General features: G+C 44.4%; 1 protein-coding gene across 3 annotated transcripts; it reads left to right on the top strand.

Moving 5' to 3' along the window:
* The first annotated feature begins 463 nt into the window (after nucleotides 1–463).
* Nucleotides 464–4,254, top strand: LSM5 (LSM5 homolog, U6 small nuclear RNA and mRNA degradation associated). Of its 3 annotated transcripts, none has more exons than XM_084280337.1 (5): nucleotides 464–613; nucleotides 1,507–1,602; nucleotides 1,823–1,850; nucleotides 2,428–2,500; nucleotides 4,137–4,254. In XM_084280337.1, the coding sequence occupies exons 1-5, from the start codon at nucleotides 568–570 to the stop codon at nucleotides 4,167–4,169; spliced, it is 276 nt and encodes a 91-aa protein (XP_084136463.1). In that variant the 5' UTR covers nucleotides 464–567; the 3' UTR covers nucleotides 4,170–4,254. The 3 variants fall into 3 exon arrangements, with proteins under 3 accessions (XP_084136463.1, XP_084136464.1, XP_084136462.1); XM_084280338.1 differs by lacking the exon at nucleotides 464–613 and adding an exon at nucleotides 1,169–1,337; XM_084280336.1 differs by lacking the exon at nucleotides 464–613 and having other exon boundaries at nucleotides 1,404–1,602.
* Nucleotides 4,255–21,873: the final 17,619 nt, after the last annotated feature.

The raw sequence follows: 21,873 nt of genomic DNA, 5'->3' as shown, positions 1-21,873 counted from the left end.
GGATGGGGTGTATTCAGACTCGGTTCTTCCGAAATGACTCCAGAAAACACCAGTTTGATTTTATACCGTGTTTTGAAACACCAGTTTGATTTTATACCGTAGCACCACGCAAGCAAAGCGTGATTGAACTGCCAGGGCCCCCAAGCCAGCTGTGTGCACACAAAAGGGCTTCCGACAGCCCCTCCTGGCGCAAATTAATGAGCAACCCTGGGATATAAAAACCCTCCCCCTGCACTTGGAAAGAACGCTCAGGGCGGCCTGACACCCTGGGGCTGCCGGGCCCAGCGGTCGCGCGTGTACCAACAGCCCACGGAAACGCCGGCGGGAGAAGGAGGGAGCGGGAAAAGGCTTTTCCCCGTTAAATCTCTCTTTGGAAGCATCCACGGCGCAGGAGACGCGGGTGCTCCCACGGCAGCGCCCGCCCACCGTCCCTAAGGAAACAAGAGCGGGGCGGGCGGCGGGGAGACGGCTCTGCAATCCGCTCGTTGGGGCTGGCGGGCCGGTCCCTGCAGGCGGCCCGTCATATCTGCTCGGGAGCGGTAGCGATTGATCGGGTCTGGATCCAACATGGCGGCGAACGCGACCACTAACCCGTCTCAGCTCCTGCCGCTCGGTACTCGGCGCCGCCGCGACGGTTCCGCGCTGCCCCGGTGGCGGGGGAGGGGTTCCCGCCCCGTGACTCGCGGGTGGGCGGGGAGGAAGGGGCGGCTGGCGGGCGCCTTGGTGCAGCGGGAGCCGTGCTGCCGCTCGGCGGGAAGCTTGAATGGAGGCGGCGAGGCGGGGAGGCGTGGCTCCCCCGCCAGGCCCGGGCCGCCGGTGCGCGTGTGGAGGCGGGAGCGGGTGGATGGGGTAGTGGGGACGGTGGTGCGAGGGGCCTGGCTGCGGCCCCGCGAAGGCTGGAGGTGGGAGGCGGCGCCCCTCGCCTTCGCGCTCGGGAGGGGGGTAGGGTGGGGGGGGGCTGCCCATGGTGCCCGGCGTTATCGTCCGAGAGAAGGGAGGAACCCTCCCCTGGCCACCCGGGGGTGCGGGCGGCGCGGGGCGGGGCGGCCTTCCCGGCTCGTCAGGCGGGGGTTTGCCTGAGGCCGCGGGGTCTCTCGCTGCTCAGGGCCCGCACCAGGCCCGGCGAGCGGCGCGGTCGGGGCCCGAGGCAGCGTAGAGGCGCTGCGAAGTGCCGGGGGAGGCGGGTCTTGGGCTGCGGTTTGGGTGGGGGGCAGAGCCCGGCTGGGGAGGAGGAGCTGTTCTCGGTGGAAGGGATGCGTTCCTGCAGCGTGGTGGCTTATTGCCTCCGAACCTTGTTCATGTCATAGCAGCGGGGAAGTCTGCGAGGACATTTGGGGGTAAGGGGTGCTGCGCGTGTGTGTCTCTTCCTTATTTTTTGGGTTTTTTTCCCAGTTCCGTGGCAATTACTTTTGTCGCCACAGTGTCGTTTGTTGCCTTCAAAAAGTGTCTGTTCAATGAAACGACCTCTTTTACCGTTCTGGGGTTGGTTTTGTTTATTGTTTACAGAACTTGTGGACAAATGCATAGGCTCACGCATTCACATTGTGATGAAGAGCGATAAAGAAATTGTGGGAACCCTTCTTGGATTCGATGACTTTGTCAGTATCCTTTGATGGAACAGTTTAGGGCTGGATGCTTCCAGCTCAATTCATTTATTACTGTCAAGAGGTTTGGTGACACAGGATAGGTCGTTTTTCTATGGATCAATTGTACTATTATTCTGATTATTTTATTTTACAGATAAAATCACAGTTCAGTGTAAAATAAAATAATTTTTGTTTTAAAGTTTTGGGCCTTATTTTCCTTGAAACTGGATTTTCAGATATGGTGTTAGAAGATGTTACAGAATTGTAAGTATTATTTTCTGCCTCTTGTGCCTATTAAAGTTTGACTTAATGGGGGAAAATATTGTGTTTTCTGTTTTTGGAATACTTGCCACTGGACAGTTTATACCACGGACTTCAGTTGTGACCTATTCAGGACAGCTGTGTCATAGAGTAGTCGTTGCATGACTTACAGTCAGATTCCTAATTGGTATTCCTAAATTTTGCGTGGGCTGTGTGTTGAACTTCACAGTACTTAGTTTGCTTTTATGTTTCCTTAAGGTATTTCTAGGTAAAGATATAAACAGCAGATGAAAGGATAAGTGTTTATTACTATGTCATGCCACATTGCTCTTTGGAACCTATTTTGAGTATTTGAGGTATTCAAGAAGTTGCCAGGATAAGGAGGGTGAATATGTATCTTTATGCAGAAATATATAAGGATCTTTTCTTTACCTAGGTGGTCAGTTTATCAAGATTACTCTGTAGTGTGGCTAACACATTTATTATTTCCAGGAAACATTATCTTAATGTTTTGCAATCAAAGCTAGTATCACTGATACTGGTTTTGTGTTCTTACTTACTTTTTTTAACACCACTTTAGTGAGATTACACCCGAGGGCAGAAGAATCACAAAGCTAGACCAGATCTTGCTAAATGGAAATAACATAACAATGGTAAGTCATCATTGTTAAAAGGCTGCATGCATTCATTTTCTGTACCTTTAAGTTAATTAGTAATTGAGTTGAACTGCTTCACACCCAGCTTTCCAGACAGTTCCATTACATAAGGTACTTTGAAGTAGCTTCTGGGGTTTATGTGTGTATGCATGATGCTGGAAAAGTGATCCTATTGCCTGGATTGGTTCATTTTACCATTACAAAACTTAACATCAAAAGAGCATGGCCTGAATTTTATTTTGGTGATGCATTTTTCTGGCCTTCAGGTGTGCAAGGGAGTCACTGATGTGTTATGCACCTGGCAGGCTGGTTCATACAGTGGCTGTGAACTCATGAGTGTTTGCCTGCAGCAGTGTGTGTGTGTGTGTGGGGGGGGGGGTCACATCTACATTTCACCCATTATTGCATGTGTAGATGTGTTTGCAGCCGTTTGAGTGCTTACAATTTTTGAGTCATGTGGTGGTGATGATAATCATGCGATGCCCCAAGACCCATACCTTTTATGTGCTCTGGAAAAAGGATCTGGAAGTGTGTTGGATTATACCAAATTAAAAGCACCATGATTTGTAGTTTACGATGCACTGATGTGCACAGAGCAGTACTGAAGCATAGGGTGATATATGTCCCAAAGCCAAGTTATGCAACTTCCTATATACCACAAAAGCAGACCATGGCAGTTTTTTGCTTGTTTACATAGATGGCTGCAAATTTTTGACTTCTTGCATAAGGATGTTCCTGATTTTTGTGGGACCTGAGTCTAAGTCAGCTCTTTGTGAATCAGGGCTAACCTCCATTTTGCTGTCTTCTGTACCTTGCCTCTTGCTGTGTGTCTGAGCAAGGGCCATCTTGACCTAATTTCTAAGCCTTTTTCTGCTTTGGTGGTTCTTCTTTAAAGGATAATGCATGTTCTGACTTCCCACGTGGGGTAAAATTGCTACCATCCAGTTAAGCTGTTGGTGTACCGCTCCTTGAAGCAGAGGGCAGTGATTCTTAGAGTGAAGATTTTCAGCAAGACATAGATAGGATTCTGTATTAGATCTTGTGGTGTCCCTTTTGGTGATGCATCCTCCTTCATCAGGAAGATGCCTTTAGATTCTTTCTTCAGTCCAAAAAGCAGCTGTTCCATTATACACTTCCTTCACAGGTAAATGCTGTGCACACTTGTTCCCTGCTGCCTGTAAAGGGATTCAGGAGCATTATTAGGTTTTGGGCTCTGCTTAGCAATACAGGTTGGAAAGAGGAGTCCAACTTCCCAATGTAGCAACAGTCTGGGGAAGAATCAGCAGTTGGAGAAACTTGTTGCGTAAGGAAGCGTGCTCTTTGTAGTTTCTAGACAGAATCATCTCCCTGAAGTGGATAACAGACAAAATACCCAAAATGTATGTTAGCTGGGATCTCCTTTGTGTTTTGTTAAATGTTCTTTGCATTTTGGAGATTGTTTCTGGCATGCGCTTCTCTGGCAGTAACCGACTTCCTTTGTTGGGAGAGGGAGATAATACTGAATCTGGAAACCATTTTTGTGTTCTGCTGCAAAGTCTTCATCTGCTAGGATGTTGTAAAGCAAGAACTGTCCCATACAGGCCTGTAAAACTCAAATCTATGGCACTAACACAAAACTCTTATTCTTTTATAGCTGGTTCCTGGAGGAGAAGGACCTGAGGTGTAAATTGATACACTTGTCATCTATGAATACATGTCACATATATACATATATATATAATCTAAATAGAGATTTTTGGGGTATGGGTGGGGTTTGGTGTGGGTTTTGTTCTGTTTACACACTTTTGGAGTTGACAAGGATTTCCTTCTCGGGAAAGGTGCATCGCTTATGTTGACTTTTGTAAGTTGAAATCATGACTTTTTTGTGAAGACTCACCAATCTGTTCTGAATAAAAGGCTTTTTTTTTTGTTAGTTGCTGTGTTCTGTTATGTATGTGCACCAGTTAGAGGTAGTGTTATAACTGGCTGATGGAATGGAAAATGAATCCTTATGTTTCGGTTGCTGTCAGTCTTCAGTTTGTCTGCATCTGTTGAATTTTTTTTATGACTTGAGTGTATTCAAAAAAAAATACAAGTGGTGAGCCAAGAGATTGCTGTTCTTTGGAGTACAGACAAATACTAGGCTGAATTGTGTGTTTAAACTCTGCTGGGGGCAGTGGCACCAGGGAGCATGTGTTAAGAGCGCTGTGCAGTTCTAAAAGTTATTCTGAAAGCATCTGTTCCTGTTGCTCCACAGCCTTTGGTGCTGCTGGCCTGGATGTTCAGCTCTCTTGGACTTCTTTTTGCTTGGTCTTACAGCAGAGGCATGGTAATGGTATTTGGCAAGCGAGGACAGGCAGAGCAGACCTATTTCGGGCTCAAGCTGGTGGAAAGGGGAGAAGAAAAATTAAAACTTCATGTCAATGGCGATGACTTTCACCACTAAGTGGTGCTGTGTATACTTAAATGGGCTGGGAGCTGCCCGTGCCTACTTGAATTGTTCCAAGCAGACATTTTAGAGTCAACCTTCTGGCTGCATCTGATCTGTAATATAAAACCTTGACAGCAGCTAACTCTATAGCAGAATTTTTATAAAATCAGGAATTGCAGGTTTTATTTTTGTCAACATGAACAAAATGATACCTGATTCTAAATCATATCCTCTGCAGCTGATGCTTTTGTAATACACTGTTCAACTGTTTTCTGTGTGTGAATGTCTTTGAAGAGGAATCACAGGTGCCTGCTCTTACTGTAAACAAGCAGGGTGCAGTATGGGCTTACATAGAGAGGACATTCTTTGCCTCCCCATCACCAGAAGAAGAAAGAAGAATTTAAGAAGGGGCCTCAGAGGCAAGAGACTGCAAGGAAATACGAGATCTTTTTGCCTTGCTTTATCTGACAGAAAAGCTTCCTTCTGCTAGCTGTGTCTTAAGCTTGAAGTATAGTGAGAACATCTTGCTTTAGCTTATTGAAGGGGAAAGAGACTCTCCCAGGGTGCATGCTGCTTTTGACTTGCGTGTTCTGCAGTTGTAATGTTTAGATTGCACTGTGACAATCCACACCATTGACTCCTGAATGTTCTTTAACTTTTGTCTTTTCCTTCTCAAGCTTTTTCCAATACATCAGTTAAAACCCCTGGGTTTAACTTGCAGTTTGTTGGAATGTCATCTGTTTGTTTTGGCCCCAAACACTTTATTTCCTAGTAATAAGTTGAGTCTTTTCATCAGAACTCATCAAAGATTTCTTGCCAGTGTAAGTATGATAGTGTTGGGGCTTTTCTTGTCACTGAGATACTATACATGTTGCAGTGTGTGTACTTAATTTCTACTTCACTCAGTAATTTGAAAATAGTCTTAAACTGAGGAGAGCTTTCATGCTTAGGAGAGAAGAGCGGGTCTTGACTCAAAAGCAACTTCGCAAAGGGAAAGGTAAACTATTTTGTTTCCTTTTGGATTTTTATTCTGACAGCACAAACATCTTGTTGTCTCAGGGTTTTGCCATCTCTGGAAAAAACCTCAAATCTTACTATTGCTTCACTTCCTCCTTCTCTGTGTTTTTTTTTTTTTCACCCTTCCAGAGGAAGTGCTAAGACTTATCTTTTAGGGAGGCATTTTCATTCATGACTTGGAGGTCTGCAGACATCACTCTAAAGACAGTTCCTGTGTGTCCAAATGCTGTTAATCCTTTATAATACAGAAGGAAAGATTTTTTTTTTTTAAGTTTCAGCTGAGAATACAAAATACTCCTAATGGGTCTGTTTTACTTTGCATTCAGTAGTTTTGTAGCCTATTGCTTTGGAAGTGCAGGTAATAAGCTTTTCAATGTGGTGAGGGATGGTCGGTTTTGGTTTTCCTCCTGTAGAAATCTAGTGTTTAATCATTCTGCACAGTCCTGTTGAAGTTGTGGACACTGTGGTGCTCTCCAAAACGATACTTAGGGTGCCACTGCAAGTACGACATTTAAAATAATAACCTTATGTTTTAAAAATATCTAAGAGCTTATGATACTTAAAGTTTAGAGCAGGATAACCATCAAGTGAAAACCGTTTCTTCATGCTTTTGGCATGCACAGTATTGTCTCCTTGCAGTATTTTGGTGGTGGTGTTTAGGATGGCACTGGCTGCAGCAATCTTTAGTTTTGCTCCATGGCTAACTGTTGTAGTGTGGACGTGGTCCCTTTCTACCTACTATTCCAGTTTACTTGCGGGCAGAGTTAAGAGAGCTGCTGGCAGTCATGGAGGGGCTACAGACGTGTGTGCCGGTGTGTAAGGAAGTCTAAAGTGCAAAGTGCTCTCCCCCATCTGTCATTTTGCTCACCTGTATTTCAGCGCTACCAAGACTTTAAAGTAACCCAAGTTTCCATGTTTGTCTAACTATTCTAATGGGGTTAATAAAAAAGGAATCACACTAGTGAAATAAAGAAATCAAAATGCTAGATGTTTAATTGCTTGTCCTGTAACTAACTGTACAGGCTTTCCCTGCCTAACAGCTTTTTTCAGGATGCACCAATTCTTTTTACTGTGTGATATGGAAAGAGATTTCCAGTTTACAGTTGGCTTTTAATAAATGTTTCGCCAGCAATTAGTTCATACAGTTAGGAATTTAATTGATGAACATTTTTTCACGTCTGTGTTCAAATGCTGATGCTAACAAGCCATCACACAGCTTGTGTTCATAGCTTTATGGATACCTAAAGACAGGCAATAGTATTTTTGTTTAATAATGCTGCATTGCTTTCTCTTTGGCAAGAACAAGCAAGTCTGCCTGGTTTTGTAGCACTTGCAGCTTTGCTCTCTCATCAGACTTTAAGGGGGGGGGTTAAACCTGTATCAAGTACAGAGTTACAGTGATGGTTTTTAAAATACTAAGCTGTTGCGCGGCGGCCTCAGGAAGAACAGGTGTGACTGTGAGCATGTGGTGCAACAGTGCTAAAGCTTGCTAAAAAAAGGTTGGAATAACAAAACATTTGCTTTATGTAAGATATCTGAGGCCAATTTCTGATGCTGCTAAAGCTTCTGATTTACCCACTGATTTCAGTGGTTATGCAAGGTTTGTCTTCTGCTCACACAATAACCCTGAGAAGAACGGAAGCCTACGTTTGAAGGAAGGTTTGGTATGAAGGGTAGTCAAACCAGTACCCCACCTCAAGAATTATTTTAAGATGTGTAGACCATCGGTTAAGGGCAAATAAGTCAAGTTTGTCACACACTCCTACATCAGTTGCAAATGCTGGGTAGGGTCAGCAGTCCACCTCAGAACTGTTTTTGCATCCAGCTGGAATGCGTAAGTTGCCCAGACTTCACTGCCACCAGCTGCTGTGCCACAGTGCTCTCAAAACAAAGTGCTCTAAGTTGAGTTCCTTGCAATGCAGTAACCTTTCCAATGTTTGTAAATATACTGCAGGGTTAAAGAGAAATTTAGTGGATTGTGTAGCTATTAAAATAGCTGTTTGCATTTCAACATGATTCTGATGCCTTTCTATGATGGTAGTGTTGGCACACATCTTAGAATTCAGCCAATCCTCTCCGAATTCATTTAAACTTCTGGCTTCTACCACATCACTGACAACATATTTCACAATTGGAATTTTTTTTTTTAAGGAAAGAAGATGGATGGAGGAAGTGGAGATAAAAAGTCTGTTGTCTGTCAGTGTTCTGAGCTGTTCTCTCTCTTTTTTTGTTTTAATTGCCTCATAATTTGTAAAAAATTTTTCTACTTTAGCCTATCCTTTGCATTTTTGGTCATCTGAAGTTTGTCTATAGTTTCCTACATTAGTAGGTAAATGTAGCTATTTTATTTTAAGAGTTTTGATAATCTTTATACATTTTTTTCCAAGGTTTAAATTACTTATTTGCTTAATTTTTTGTGAGTAGCTGTGAAAATCAGTTGCCCCTTTTATATTAAAATCAATGTAAAGTAAGAGTATATTTAGCAGTAGTAAGACATGAACATTTACTTTCACAGAATGACAGAATCACAGAATTACAAGTTTGGAAAAGACCTTTAAGATCATCAAGTCCAATCATTCTTGTCTGATGCTAAACCATATCCCTAAGTACTTCAGCTACCCTTTTTTTAAACATATCCAGGGCTGGTGACTCAACCCCCTCCCTGGGCAGCCTGTTCCAGGCCCTGACAACTCTTTCAGTGAAAATTTTTTTTCCTAACATCTAATCTGAACCTGACCTGGCTCTTCAATGTCAAGAGATCATGGGAAATACAGAGTATTTTTATTAAAAATAGTGGACACTTTTCAAGGTATTTTTCCAGGTCTGAGGCTCACTGAAAGATTTCTTTCAAGTGGTAGTGCATTTGATGTCACTGACTTCAGCAGAATACACTGACCTAAACTTGTTGAGAATCAGAGAATCATAGGATGGGTTAGGTTGGAAGGGACCTTCCCATAGAACCTAATGCATTCTCTGAACCTGTTAAGTTTTTATACTCTACCTAATGCGGTGTTGTGATTACTTGTCATCTGAAATCAAAATTGTATTTGATCATCTTAACGGGGGACTGGATCTTTGATCTGGAAATTATTGGGAGAGTGATGTTACAGAACCAAAGCTCACCAATTCAGTGTTTCTTGCAGGCCCTAGAGCTCATTAAGGACAATAAAGACATCATCAGTGATTGGAAGTATTACGCTGAAGGTTTTAAGATGTTCAACTGCTGTTGGATTCTGCCTTTATGCCTGAAAAACCTGTTGATTTAGATGATTTTGAAAAGCTTATAAGAATGATATGGCTGGAACAGAACAGGATCTTGTGTAGTATGATGTAAGGGCTGTATATGGTTATGGTTTGTGGCTGGAGGGAGGGGTTGGCCAAAGTTACTTTTATTTACACGATTTGATATGTTAAATAGGAGTGAATGGTAGAATTGGAACAGTTTCGTTCTTTCAAGAGGAGTTTTGTAGATCTTGTTTATCCTGTGTTAGAATTAAGATATGTATTTACTGAAGACAGTAAATACAGCCCAAACGCTGAAACGAGTCCGTTTTGGGTATGCTATTAGAACTTCTGTAAAATTTTCAAGTCATGATGGTCTATCAATTTATGCTTGTTGAGCCTGAGACGTTACATGATGCCATATGGCAAAGGTAACTATTGCTAATAATTCATACTTGGATTTTTTAGACTATGCCTTTTCTATGCTCTATAGTCACATACAAATAACTTCGTCGTACCCTTTCCTTTTCATTTATAAGAGTTACAATCAAGTGATACAGCACATACCTAAATTCTACTAAATTTGGGGTTAAGTTTCCTGAATTGCTATAAACTACTGTGCTGCTGTAAACTATTTTTGGCTGATAAACTGGTCAGCTTTGTCTTCCTACATGTATGTGTGATTAATATGCAGTAGCTTGGAACAAGTTACCAGGCAACTGCACGTCCTGGCTACATAGGAGGCACGAAGCACCTGGCCCCTTCCTTTTCACGGGTGGAAAAATACAGATTCTCCTGTGACCTCAGTCGTTCTAACATATATAGATAAGAGTATTTTTATATGTGCCTCCCAGTGGGAGAAACACAGCGTGTGTATCTGCAGTATGTGAGAACTGCTTTACCAGGAGTTACTTCTGAAACACTTGGAATAAAAAGCACCAAAACAAAATGTAATTTTAAAACCAAATTAATCCAAGGATTCTCGTTCTCACAAGTTATTTTACAATCGTATAACTTCGTAAACTGTATTGAGAATGACAGTCTTGTGTGTGATGCTTGAAAGCTTCTTTTACAGTGTTCTGTGCGCTTCTGCTGATGGCAATGTCTTTGTTTTGCAACTGGCAACAGACAGTGCATATTGGTTTCCAGACACTGGTTTGCCAATGTTCTGACTGTTGCAGACATTGTTTCAGTGGCTTATGAGTAACATGTTCCAAGTACCTTGCAATGCCCTTGCTGTGTATTTTGTTTAATCAGAACAATCTCTCTGAACATCCCTTCCCCATAGATGCATGTTGATCTGGGTTGCATGCTGTTGCAGAGTCCTTGGTCTACCAATTACGGATTGCTCCAGTCAGTTCTTCTGCATTTTTGAGCATGTATCTACTATTCCTGCTAAATATGCCTGGCAGGGGGAGACACTGCGCTCAGGCAGGTGGTTTTCCCAGGGTGGGGCTCATCCCCTGCATTCCAGAGTCCTGCACCTGGGTTGGGACAATCCCCATTATCCATGCAGGTTAGGAGATGATGTGCTGGAAAACAGCCCTGAGGAAAGGGACTTGGGAGTACTTTTGGATGAGAAGCTGGCCATGAGCTACTAATGTGCATCTGCAGCCCAGAAGGCCAATTGCATCCTGGGCTGCATCAAAAGAAGTGTGGCCAGCAGATTGAGAGAGGTGATTCTGCCCCTCTGCCCTGCTCTGGTGAGACCCCACCTGGAATACTGTGTCCAGCTCTGGAGCCCTCAGCACAAGAAGGACAAGGACCTGTTGGAGCATGTCCAGAGGAGGGAAACAAAAATGAAGCTGAATGATCAGGTTTCTGTACCCTTGTTGACAAATGCTTGTCCAACTTACTCTTAGCACTTTGTAATTATTACTGCTGTTCCAAAGATTCCTACATACCACAGGTTTTTCAGGTTGTAATTTAAGCCCTGTTTTCTGTGTCCTACAGTGCATTGGATGTACATACATGTTTCTCTTTATAGCTGCCTTGTAGATTTTTAAAACTTCTTATTTCTCTTCAGTATTCCCCTTTCTGGGTTAAGCAGCTGATTTGCAATTGCTACTTGGAGGCCAGACTTTTGTAGATCACTGAGCACCTTCTTGGACTTTATGTAGACTCTCCCTGGTTACACTAAACCCCTCTTGAAATGCAGTACAGGGTTCAACAGCAACCCTGTTGAAATGCAATGCTGCAAAAATAATGTGTAGATGTACCAACTCAAGTGTGATGTGTGACAAGGAATCATGGGGCCTTTTAAGTAGTAAGAAACAGTACCTGATAGGGACATAACAGAAACAGGACATGGGGCTGGTGTACTGGTCTTCAAGTTTTCAGCACAGCTCCGTGGGCTTTAGCTGACTAAAGGAAAGCTTGAGGCACAGGAGAGAACTGCTGCTGGATCTTAGCGAAAGGTGGTGAAATGATGTGGAGAGAGACTTGGAAACTAATGTCAGGTGCCCAATTCCAAAATGACCACAAAGTCACCGTGTACTTCCCTCCCTTGTGTGACCTTCTGTTGTATATTGTCTAGCAGCTTTTATTTCAAAGGCAACAAAGTTATGCTTGTGTGATAGGTGATATATGGTCTCCTAATAATAGGTATAATCCAAGTCATGGAAAATGTCAGCATTTGAAAGAGAGCCGTGATAAATTATTAACGACTTACACAACTGTTGCTTACAGTGCCTTCCATATTAGAGCTAGCTTAGTCATTGATGCTGTTTCCTCAGATCTTGAGCTGTAACGTCTGATTTTTGGTATCAAAGTGTTTTCCAAAGTTGCTGGCTGTTCTGCCTTAGCCTTTGGCAAATAATTTGTGCATTATCAGTTTGAGCAGCAGCCAAACAGCATTCTTTTCACATCAGTTGGGGAGAAAGTTGCACGAGTTTGTCTGGGTTGCCTAAGACTAAAGGTCTTTCTTGTATTTCTTGCTCGTTTTGTGTTTCCCTCCTTGTTTGGGGCCAGTTAATGACTGGAGTGAACTGCTTGTAAGCATGGAAAAGAAATTTGTTGGCTTCCCTGTGTGATAGGTAGACACTGAAGAAATTGTATGCTACTCATCTCAAAGTCAGGAACATGAATGAGATAAGAATGTGTTATTGGAAAATAAAATGAAACTGGGTCCCTTGAGACAGAAATGCATTGAAATCATGTGGTATTTTCAATCAAGACATAGTGACTGTTTTATCAGCTAACAAACAGTTCCTATGCTAAAATAATGCTTGTTCTAGATAATTCTGGCCAGACTCCTAAAGCAAGGGATCTGCTTTGCAAATGAGAAAATGTGGACCTCAATATTGAAACAATAAGGGCTGTTTTTTTTCTCATTTCAACATCGGCACAGCAGAGCTGATAGAGTTTTCAAAGCAGTAGCAGCTCCTCCACCTGCTTGTTACTACACAGAGCAGAATCTGTGCTTTCTCCTTCTGTATGGCTTTTGGGAGTACGTTGGTTACACTTCACCTGTGGGGAAGAAATGGGATGGTGATCAAGTGCAAATGTAGCGAATACCTATTTTGCCTAAACAATTCAGAGTTTTCCTGGGCTGCTGTTCATTAGGAAAAAAAAAATCAAAATTTGAAAAAGTAACTTGAAAGATTAAGCTGTAAGGCTGTTTCAGGGGGAAGAAAAGGATTATGGTTTTAGAGAAAAAGTGATTTTTTTCATAGCACTTTGAAGTGAGGCTCACTGTGTAAGCAAAGGGGATTTGGTCTTTTTGTGATTGTTTTGGTAGCCTTGTAAATGAATGGTCTGACTGTGTAAGCCCTGGTTATCTGTGTTACAGAAAACCGATGTGCTTTTCAAGCTGAAGGATCTATTACTGAACACAAAGGATTGAACATTAAACCGAAGTCAGCTTTTCACATAAAATGTCACTGTGCTTATTCCTGAGGTTTCAGGTTGGATAAAAGGGAAGGTATTTGTCACATGAAGTCAACAGGTGTTTTCTCAGATGTATACTCAAAGAGCATGTAATTTTTGCTCCAGAGTTAAATTAGCAGCTTATGCAAACAGCAGGGGCAGCTTTAAAAGTGGAAAACCTTTGCTGTTTCCTCCTGAAGTCATCCATACTGTTAAGCCTTATAAATAGTTGAAATTCACACCAAATTTAAAGCTAATAGTTTCCTCTTGCAAAGATTTAGCTGTACCTTGGGGAAAAGTTGCTTCCCTTTGAGATTAAAAGGGAATTACTCCTAGGGAGGGTAGGTGTATATGCTATAAGCTTCTCTGCCTTACATGCTAGCGCTAAGACCCTTGCTGACCTAAAGAAAAGCAAACAAATTCCAGGGATTTTTGCTGCTCACCAAAATGATGCAAAAGAGTAATTTACAGGATTGACATCTCTCAGATCCCTATAACAATGTTTTCTCTTTAACATTAAATATCTAGCTGAAAGTAGGCTATGGTTCTCTGGTAAGATTTGGTTGTCCTCTGCAGCTACAGCAGGATGGAGCGTAAAAACTGGTTCTGGGGCCTTAGAGCTGGGTCCTTTTAGGGCAGAGCTGGTTTAACTTAATCCGTGTTCCTGCCTAACGAAGAAGAGACGACCCTCTACTTGCACCTGATTTTTATGTTTCTTTTTCTCCTATCTTTCTCTTTACTTCTTTGACACGCTGGAGTCTCCCAGAGGATGGGATGGTGTCGTGAACGCTCAGGCACAGCGTTATCTGCTTTAGTTCAGATAATTGGCATGTGTTTCTTAGGCTGCTGCCTATAAAAAGCATTTTGCTATGGCAATGGTCCCAAGTGACAAAGCGGATGGGTCTCTCGGTTTAATTACACCTCATGCATTGCTGCTTTCCCTGCCCCCAGTCAGGCTTGTATCAAAGACCAAGCAGCAAGGCAATCTTGAAAGGGAAATGCTAGTGCATTTGAAGGCAAAAGGAACTCTGTTATTTACTCTGCCCTTCAGTGTGTCATGCAAGAGGCTTGTGCCAAGCAATTTCTAAATCAAACTTATTGTGATTGTTGCATATTATGGTAATCGTTCCAGATGAACCAAAAGGACATCATGGCTGTACAAGTGGAAAGAAGTAGCTGAATTTCTGTGGTCTAGTCATACTGGATACACATTATTTGATGTATATGTATAGCTGATACTCACATACTTAGTAGTGAATCATTCTAGATTGTGTATACAGAGCTTCAAATGACTTGATGCTGGATTCTGCAAATGTTTGGAGAAATTAGTGCAGAAGACAGCCAGCACCTTGAAGTATTTATTTTCTGCAAAGGAAAGGCATCCACTACTACCAATGCTGTTTGACCAAACTACTACATGGTGGTGTTTTCTTTTAATAGCATAGTGTAAAATGAGGGTGGTATTTCAGTTTTTCACTGATGTTTCGCAGTTCACCAAGAGTGGGAAGCTCAGGAAGACAAGAGCACAAAAGCTTTATTTACAAATATGAACATTTAGAGGAAAGCAGTAGGAAAACATCTGATAACAAAACTGTCTTTGGAGTATCTCTTCACTGCTCTTTGGTTATGCTCCATCTTCAGCCAGTTCTTTTAATTCCAAGCATGTTAATTGTCTGCTGCATGTGTGTTGGCTTTTGTGTTCTCTGTCTGAAATTGCATGCACAGAACAGTCTTATTTGAGGCTTGTGTAGCTAAATATGTAAATGAGTATCTGCCAGAGGGTATATCGACAGTTTACTATTAGCAAAGATTTATTATTTAACCTATGCAGCTGTCCTGGTTTCAGCTAGGGGAGAGTTAATTTTCTTCTAGCATCTGGTGGAATGCCCTGTTTGGGAGTTAGGATGGGAGCAGTGCTGATAACACAGGGATGTTTTTGGTTGTTGCCAAGCAGTCAGGGACTTTTCAGTTGTTCGTACTGCCCTGCTAAGGAGAAGGTGGGGGGGCACCCAGGAAACTGGGAGGGGACACAGCCAGGGCAGGTGATCCAAACTAGCCCAAAGAGCTCAGCATGAAGGGGGGCTGGTGGGTGGAGGAGCACTCAGCTCCAGGACACGTGGGGATGTTCTGTTTTGGGGATGGCTCTGAGCTGTACATCCTGAGTTGCGTGGTTCAGTGAGAAACTGCATCGTGTAGCACCAGTTTTGTATATTATGATATCAAGTACTGTTGTTCTTATATCTCTCTCTGCTCTCCCAGTAAACTATCACCCAACTATCCTTATTACCCAGCCTGTGAGGTTTAGGGGTGGGGTTTTTTTTTCCTCCCCCCTCCTAATTCCTCCTGCCCCTCACCCCCTCTCAGAGAGCGAGAGGCTACATGGTGCTCAGGTCTGGGCTGGGGCAAAGCCACGACAGCAGCTGTATTCTTAGGGATGGTGAGGCTCTGCTCTCCTGAGTATAATGTGCTCACAGCGATTTGTGTTAGAGGAAATGACTCTTCATTCTTAACATTTGAGATCACCGTGGCTTCTGAATTTAATACAACTGTGGAGAATATAATCGCACACATAGGGATGGGATGTTGCAGGAAAACAGATATGCAGAATACACAAATCACGGCTTACAACCTCCTGATTTATAAACTAATTGTCAGACCAAAGAATCAGAAGATGCCACTTTAAAAAAAAGTCCTGTTAGTTGTGTAACCCCACTTGTTTGCATAAGTGGCTAAAGACCCTTTTTTTCCCCTAAAAAATATTCCAGAACGGCCTTGGCTTATTTTAGGTGTCTAAATGTTACCCCTGCTGAGAAGGTGTCAAGTCCTGCTGCCTTCTCGTGGCATCGTAGTGAAGGCATCTGGGCATCAGGGGAATGAGAAATGGCTGTCTAGAGGGGAAGAGGGGCTTGGAGTGTGGCCTGCATGTTCCTGGAAAAGGACTTCTTAAACTACCCAGACCTAGAAACAATTCTTGATTTCCCCTGGGCTTTACAATGTCTAATAAATTCCAACTTTAGAGATGGAATTAACTTTTCACCTTGAAACTTATTCTGCAGTAGATGGGGGAAGGCCCACAGCAAGCTCAAAATCAGGTATTTAAGGAAAGTCAACAGCACAACAGCAGTAACTGTTCTAAATAAATGTATTTATGCACTCACCGATGGAGCAGTTTAAATGCTTGTTGTCTTCCAAATCATTCACCTCACACAGGAACCTTCTAGAAAGCTGGCCAAAGGCTAGAAACAATTATTTAAATAGTTTTCAGTGAAAATGAAAAGTTAATCCGTGTAAACAGTTTCCATTTGCTGAAAACTTTAGAATACTCCTTTGAGTGACTTGTGAGTGTTCAAAGGCTGGTAGCTGTAAAGCTGGAGTGCTACAGGGATGTACAGTCCAGGGAAATGGTGCTGTCCAGAGGACTTGTATTGGTTGAATAGAACAGTTGTAGGTGTAAAACTGAGCCTCAATGTTGGTAAGTTGGGGATGGGGGGGAAGATTAGCCTAATGGTGGATGATGTAGTTTCCCCTCATGAGGAAAGAGAAAAGCAGCAGATGAAGCAAGAATGTGAAGGCCCCGTCCACCCTTGCATTGTGGACCTGGCTTTGCTGCCTGAAAGCCTGTTCAAAAGCAGGCACTATACTCTGTGTATGTTTTAATACTTGTCCAGATAACTGTAATTAAAATGGCTGCGCTGCTGATGGAGCAGAGTGAGTGCACTTCCTTCTCTCCCCTCCCTCCCTCCCTCCCCACTCCGGCATTAGTCTTCCTCCCCCACACGTGTTCTTTGGTTGCTGAGCGATGTTACTCTTCCCTTCTTTGTACGGGGGCAGACTTTGGTGTCGTGCATCTGCTGGTCCTGCTTTGCCTGCCTCGACCAGGGATGAAATGTAGCTCCTGACAGAAAGCGGCTCGCTCCTCCGAGGGAACTCATGAAGGCTCCCTTTCACAGAGCTTGCATTACCTTTGCTTCCTTAAGCACCTCAGTCTTTTATAGTCAGGCAAATCTAACAAAGAGTTAAAAAATCGTGAGGAAGCCAGTGACCCTGCAACGCTTATTTTCCTTTAGGCTGAAAGACAGCACCAGAAGACTGTTTCAGGCAGAGACAGAAACAGAACTCCATGTCTTGTGACAGACCACAATTTGCATTTCAGGAAAATAATTCACTCTCAGTCCTTAATCCTGTAGTATCTCTCCTGCCACTCTGTCGGTGTAGTGACTGTAAGGCAGGTTTTTGCTGGTGATTCACCAAAACTGAGTATTTGTCTTGTGCCTCTTGAAATCCGAGATGGCCCAGCTCAGGCACAAATTGTAGGCTGTTCTTTAGGTGGTGTGCACAGGGCCTCTGTAGTAGGTGTCTGGAGCACCTACTACTGGAGTGAAGGGGCTGCATGGAAATCCTGGATTTAGAGATTGTTGGTGGTGCTGATGAGGGGTGGGGAACAGCAAGAACCCACATGCATAGGATTACGTAATTAAAGATTGAATTATAATGCCTATGTGCAATTTGAGTTTCACCACACACCAAAACTGAGGAAAAGGTGGAGGTGGGGTTGTTCTAGAAGAAAAGCTAAGCCTTTCTATTCCCAACCCCATCTTCTTGTGCTTATGGAAAAGAGAAAAGAGAAAATCCTTCCTGATCAAGCAGCCTCCCCAGAAAGCAAAGATGTGTTCTCTACCTGACGTGCTACTTTGTGCTGAAACACTCACGGCAAGGAGTGTTGGGAGGAAAACACAGGTGGAGACATGGAGACAAAAAAGAATGGATCCCTAGCAGAGGGTTAAAGCGAACTGGCTGCGTGCACCGATGCTTTCCTGCCGCCTTCTGCAGTAGTGGCACTGTGTTCGTCCGCAAAAGAAAGACTGCCTCAGCAAAGGAAACTCCCATTCACAGTTACTTACGTCAGCGCTGAGTTGCTTTGGGATTTGACTGTGAGAGCACAACAAGAGGAGCAAAGCAGCCGGCAGCAGTCGGCTCCGAAGAACAGAACTGCTCCAGAGAGGTGCAGACTCTTTCCAGGCCTGAAAGAGGAGTGGGATTAACAGGCTGCAGTTATTTGGCTTCACTTCTCCATAGAAATGTAGATGGTTGTTGCTAACTGTTTTTGCTAAAGGGTTATGTGAGGAAACAGAGACAACATACTTAGGAAAGCATACCTGTGTTTTACTGGCCCTTTTAAACACCTAAGGAAATATGCATCACAGACCCGTGGTACAAGGGTACTGAAGTGCCTGTATCACTTGCAGTGCCCTGGTGAAGTTTTACAATGCCTATTTTACAGATGTGAAATGAAAGTTGGCTTTGGAAGTCTCCAACATCTGAGATCTGCATCTGGATTGTACGAGACCTGTGCTAGCGATGCTGTTACAGCTGGTGATGATCTCTATAGTAAACTCTGCAGCTATATTCTGTGGTTGGTGGTGCTGTAATGGTGAACATTGCAGAGTAGCTGAGGATTGAAGGTACCTCTGGAGAGCACCTGCTCCAACCCCCTGCTAAAGGCAGGGTCAGCTAGAGCAGGGTGCGTAGTGCTGAGTCTTCTGCATAGGACTACGCTTGCCTTTCCCTCTGTGGCAGGATCGCCCTTTTGTTGTTCCCAGTAGGTAACACTGCAAGGCGAGGGGCTTAGGAAGCCGTAAAAAGTGTTCAATTTGCTCCCGCTTCCTGATCAGGAAGATAAGAGCAGCGTGAATGTCTTCAAGCTAGCCGAGGGGCAGCCGCTAGCCCTTAGCCCTGCCGCTAACCGCCGTTAGCCCTGAGGCTAACCGCCTTCACTCCCCGCAGCCGACACCTGTGCGGGGGACGGGGCGCTCCCCGGCGGCAGCGGGGCTGTCTTCCCAGAGTGGACCCTCTCCCGGGGAGGCGGGAAGAGAGCGCGCAGGTCTGGAGGCGCTCGGAGTTAGCTCTTCCGCTCCTACCTTTCCACACTTTTTGTGGGAGAGGTGGGGGAAGAAGGAAAGCAACGTCCCGGCGAGGTGGGCGCCCCGCCGCGGTGCTCGGCCGCGCCAGCAGCGGGGCTTTTCTTCTGGGACGGGAGGTGGGGCCAGGGGACCCGCGCTCCGGCCGTGCCGGGGGCTGCTGCCCGCGCAGAGGCGGAGCGCAGCGGGGCGCAGCCGGCGGTGCGGGGCTGCCATGGGCTCCGTCACCTCGGCCCTGGGCCGGCCTCGACGCGCCCTGGTGCGGGTGGGCACCGAGCCCCCGCCCGCTGCCCCCCGCCGGGCTCTGCCGGCCGCCGCCGCGCCGCCGTTGTCCGCGGTGCTGAAGCCCCACGGGAAGGAGATGGAGGAGGCGATGGAGGAGGCGGGCTGTCCGGCGGAGCCCCAGGCGTCCCGCCGCCCCGGAGACCGTGAGTGTCTGAGGGAAAGGGGACGCGGGGGGACGCGGAACCTCCGGGGCTCCCCCCCGCAGCCGCCGCCGGCACCCTGCCGCTGCTACCGCGGGGTTTGCCCAAGCGGCAGCGCGGCGGGTCGCGCTGTCCCGAGGCGAGGGGAAGGGCAAGGGGGTTCCCGAGGGTGTGCGGAGAGGGGGGAAAGGGGAGCGAAGCCCACGCTCGGGTATCTCCGTCATTCACACGCGGGCTTGTTTGGCAGCAGAGCGCCGTTTGCTGCGGCGGTGTGATGTGGGGAGGGGGCGGATCAGTTCCCGGGAAGCAGACCCCTGGACATGAAGGTATTAAGCCTTTGAGTTTTATTCTACGGTTTTACTGAGGTAGCTTTAGGATGTGGAACGAGCGTTAGGAGTTTCTTCCTGGGTTGCTGGCTGCTTGAAGTTTCTCCCTCTGTGCCAAAACTTCCTCTGCTAAGTTTTCTGGTCTTACTGTCCATGCCTGTGCAAAACTTACCCACAGCTGGACCTTCAGTTTCAAAGCCCCCGTTTTTGTCATGATTTTAAATGATCAGTGTGCTTTACTCGGTCAGCAGTAATAAAAGCATCAGTCCGGATACTGCATTGGTTAAAACACCTTAAATAAATTGCAGAGAAAGGCAAGGATGTAATCTCAGAAGAAAACAAAGGTACATGCTCGAGGAAGTAAATTACCTGCTTTTTATGCTGCTTAACACCTGCTTTCACTTGTACACAAGCCTTCGGTTGCATTAGAGGGTAGGTGAGTGTAGTTGTTTAATGAGCCTTGCTTCATAGCTCTCTTTTGTTGTCTACTTTTTAGACCACACACATAATCATTTGGAACCAATGATCTAGCAAAGCTTAATGGTACTCATCTAACTAAATGTGAAGTGCAGCTCCTCACTTTTAAGTGCAGGCTCCCTTATGCTCCAAGCTGAGCTTTTCCTTTCATACCATTCCTCCTTTCTTCCTATTTTAATATCTCCTGTTCAGGACATTGTGAGTTGGAGCAACTGGTTTTATGTCCCATTAATTTTTATAAGTTACTGACTCATCAGTCTTTTCACTTAAAACCCTCTGATTCTGTCTTCAGTGTGATGCACTTAATATATGATTGGCCTTGGAATGCCAGTGTCACAGATTTCTCAAAAATTCAGAATATGGTCAGATCCTGAGGTGGTCTCATCCCTTGGAATAGATGTAATGGCAGTGGCTGATATCAATAATTTGTCATTAGTATTTATCTAATTATAGAAACATAGAATCATTTAGGTTGCTAAAGACCTTTGTAAACATCAAGTCCAACAGTAAACCTAGCACTGCCAAGTCCACCACTAAACCACATCCCTAAGCACAACATCTACACGTCTTTTAAATACCTCAAGGGATGGTAGCTCAACCACTTCCCGGGGCAGCCTGTTCCAGTGCTTGGTGACCCTTTCACAGGGAAGAAATATTTTCTAATATCCAAGCTAAACTTCTCCTGGTGAAACTTGAGGCCATTTCCTCTTATCATTTGTTACTTGTGAGAAGAGACCAACCCTCACCAGGCTACAACCCCCTTTCACGGATTTGTAGAGAGTGATAAAGTCTCCCCTCAGCCTCCTCTTCTCCAGCCTAAACAGTCCCAGTTCCTTCAGCTGTTCCTCGTAAGACTTGTTCTTTAGACCCTTCACCAGCTTTGATGCTCTTCTCTGGACATGCTCCAGCACCTCAGTGTCTGTCTTATAGTGAGGGGCTCAAAACTGAACACAGGACTCAAGGTGCAGCCTCACCAGTACCACATACAGGGGGATAATTGCTTCCTTAATCTTTTATGCTCTCCGACTCTTCACTCTACAAGAGAAAAGAGTATGTACAGTGGAATATGCAATCTACTGGGTCTAATTATCTTCTTTTCAGCTGGTCAAGATGCTATTTACCTGGAATTTGAGTTCAAGGAATTAATCTGTCATTGAAATAGATTTTAGAGCACCTAGCACTTCATTTTTTTTTTTAATCTGAGTGGTTCATAGGTTGTAGACTTCAAATACTTGAAAAATCTTGCTCAAGTGCATGACCAGTGTTGCAGTCATTTCAGTTAGGAGTGATTATTGTGCTAAGCCTCAAGGCAACAATCTGCTGCTGATACTTCCAAATGACCATTTAAGTTCACAGGGTGTTTGGTGTTGCTTAGATGTTCATTCTAGATCTAAATAGTTCTCAAAACTTTTATTCTCAGCAGCAATATCTCCCTTCCTTTTGTAGCAGCCATTTGAAGTATTTTTTTTAAGGTACTCTTCTTGCTTATGTCAGAAGAGTGGTGGGAAATGAAATCTGTTATTTTGTTTTCATTTCCCATCACATATGTCAAAGAAAGGGCCTGACACAATTCATCCACAGGTATCACCCTGTAGCCTTCCTGGTTATGAACATTTTCGTCCACTTAAGACCAAAATATATTCCAGTTACAGTTTGCAAAATTGTTTTCAATGGTTTCATTGCTCTTTAAGCCTTGTCGTTAAGTCAC

The sequence above is a fragment of the Gallinula chloropus genome (assembly GCF_964237585.1).
Source record: "Gallinula chloropus genome assembly, chromosome: 2".
Taxonomy (NCBI): Eukaryota; Metazoa; Chordata; class Aves; order Gruiformes; family Rallidae; genus Gallinula; species Gallinula chloropus.
This window is presented reverse-complemented; position numbering and strand designations above follow the sequence as displayed.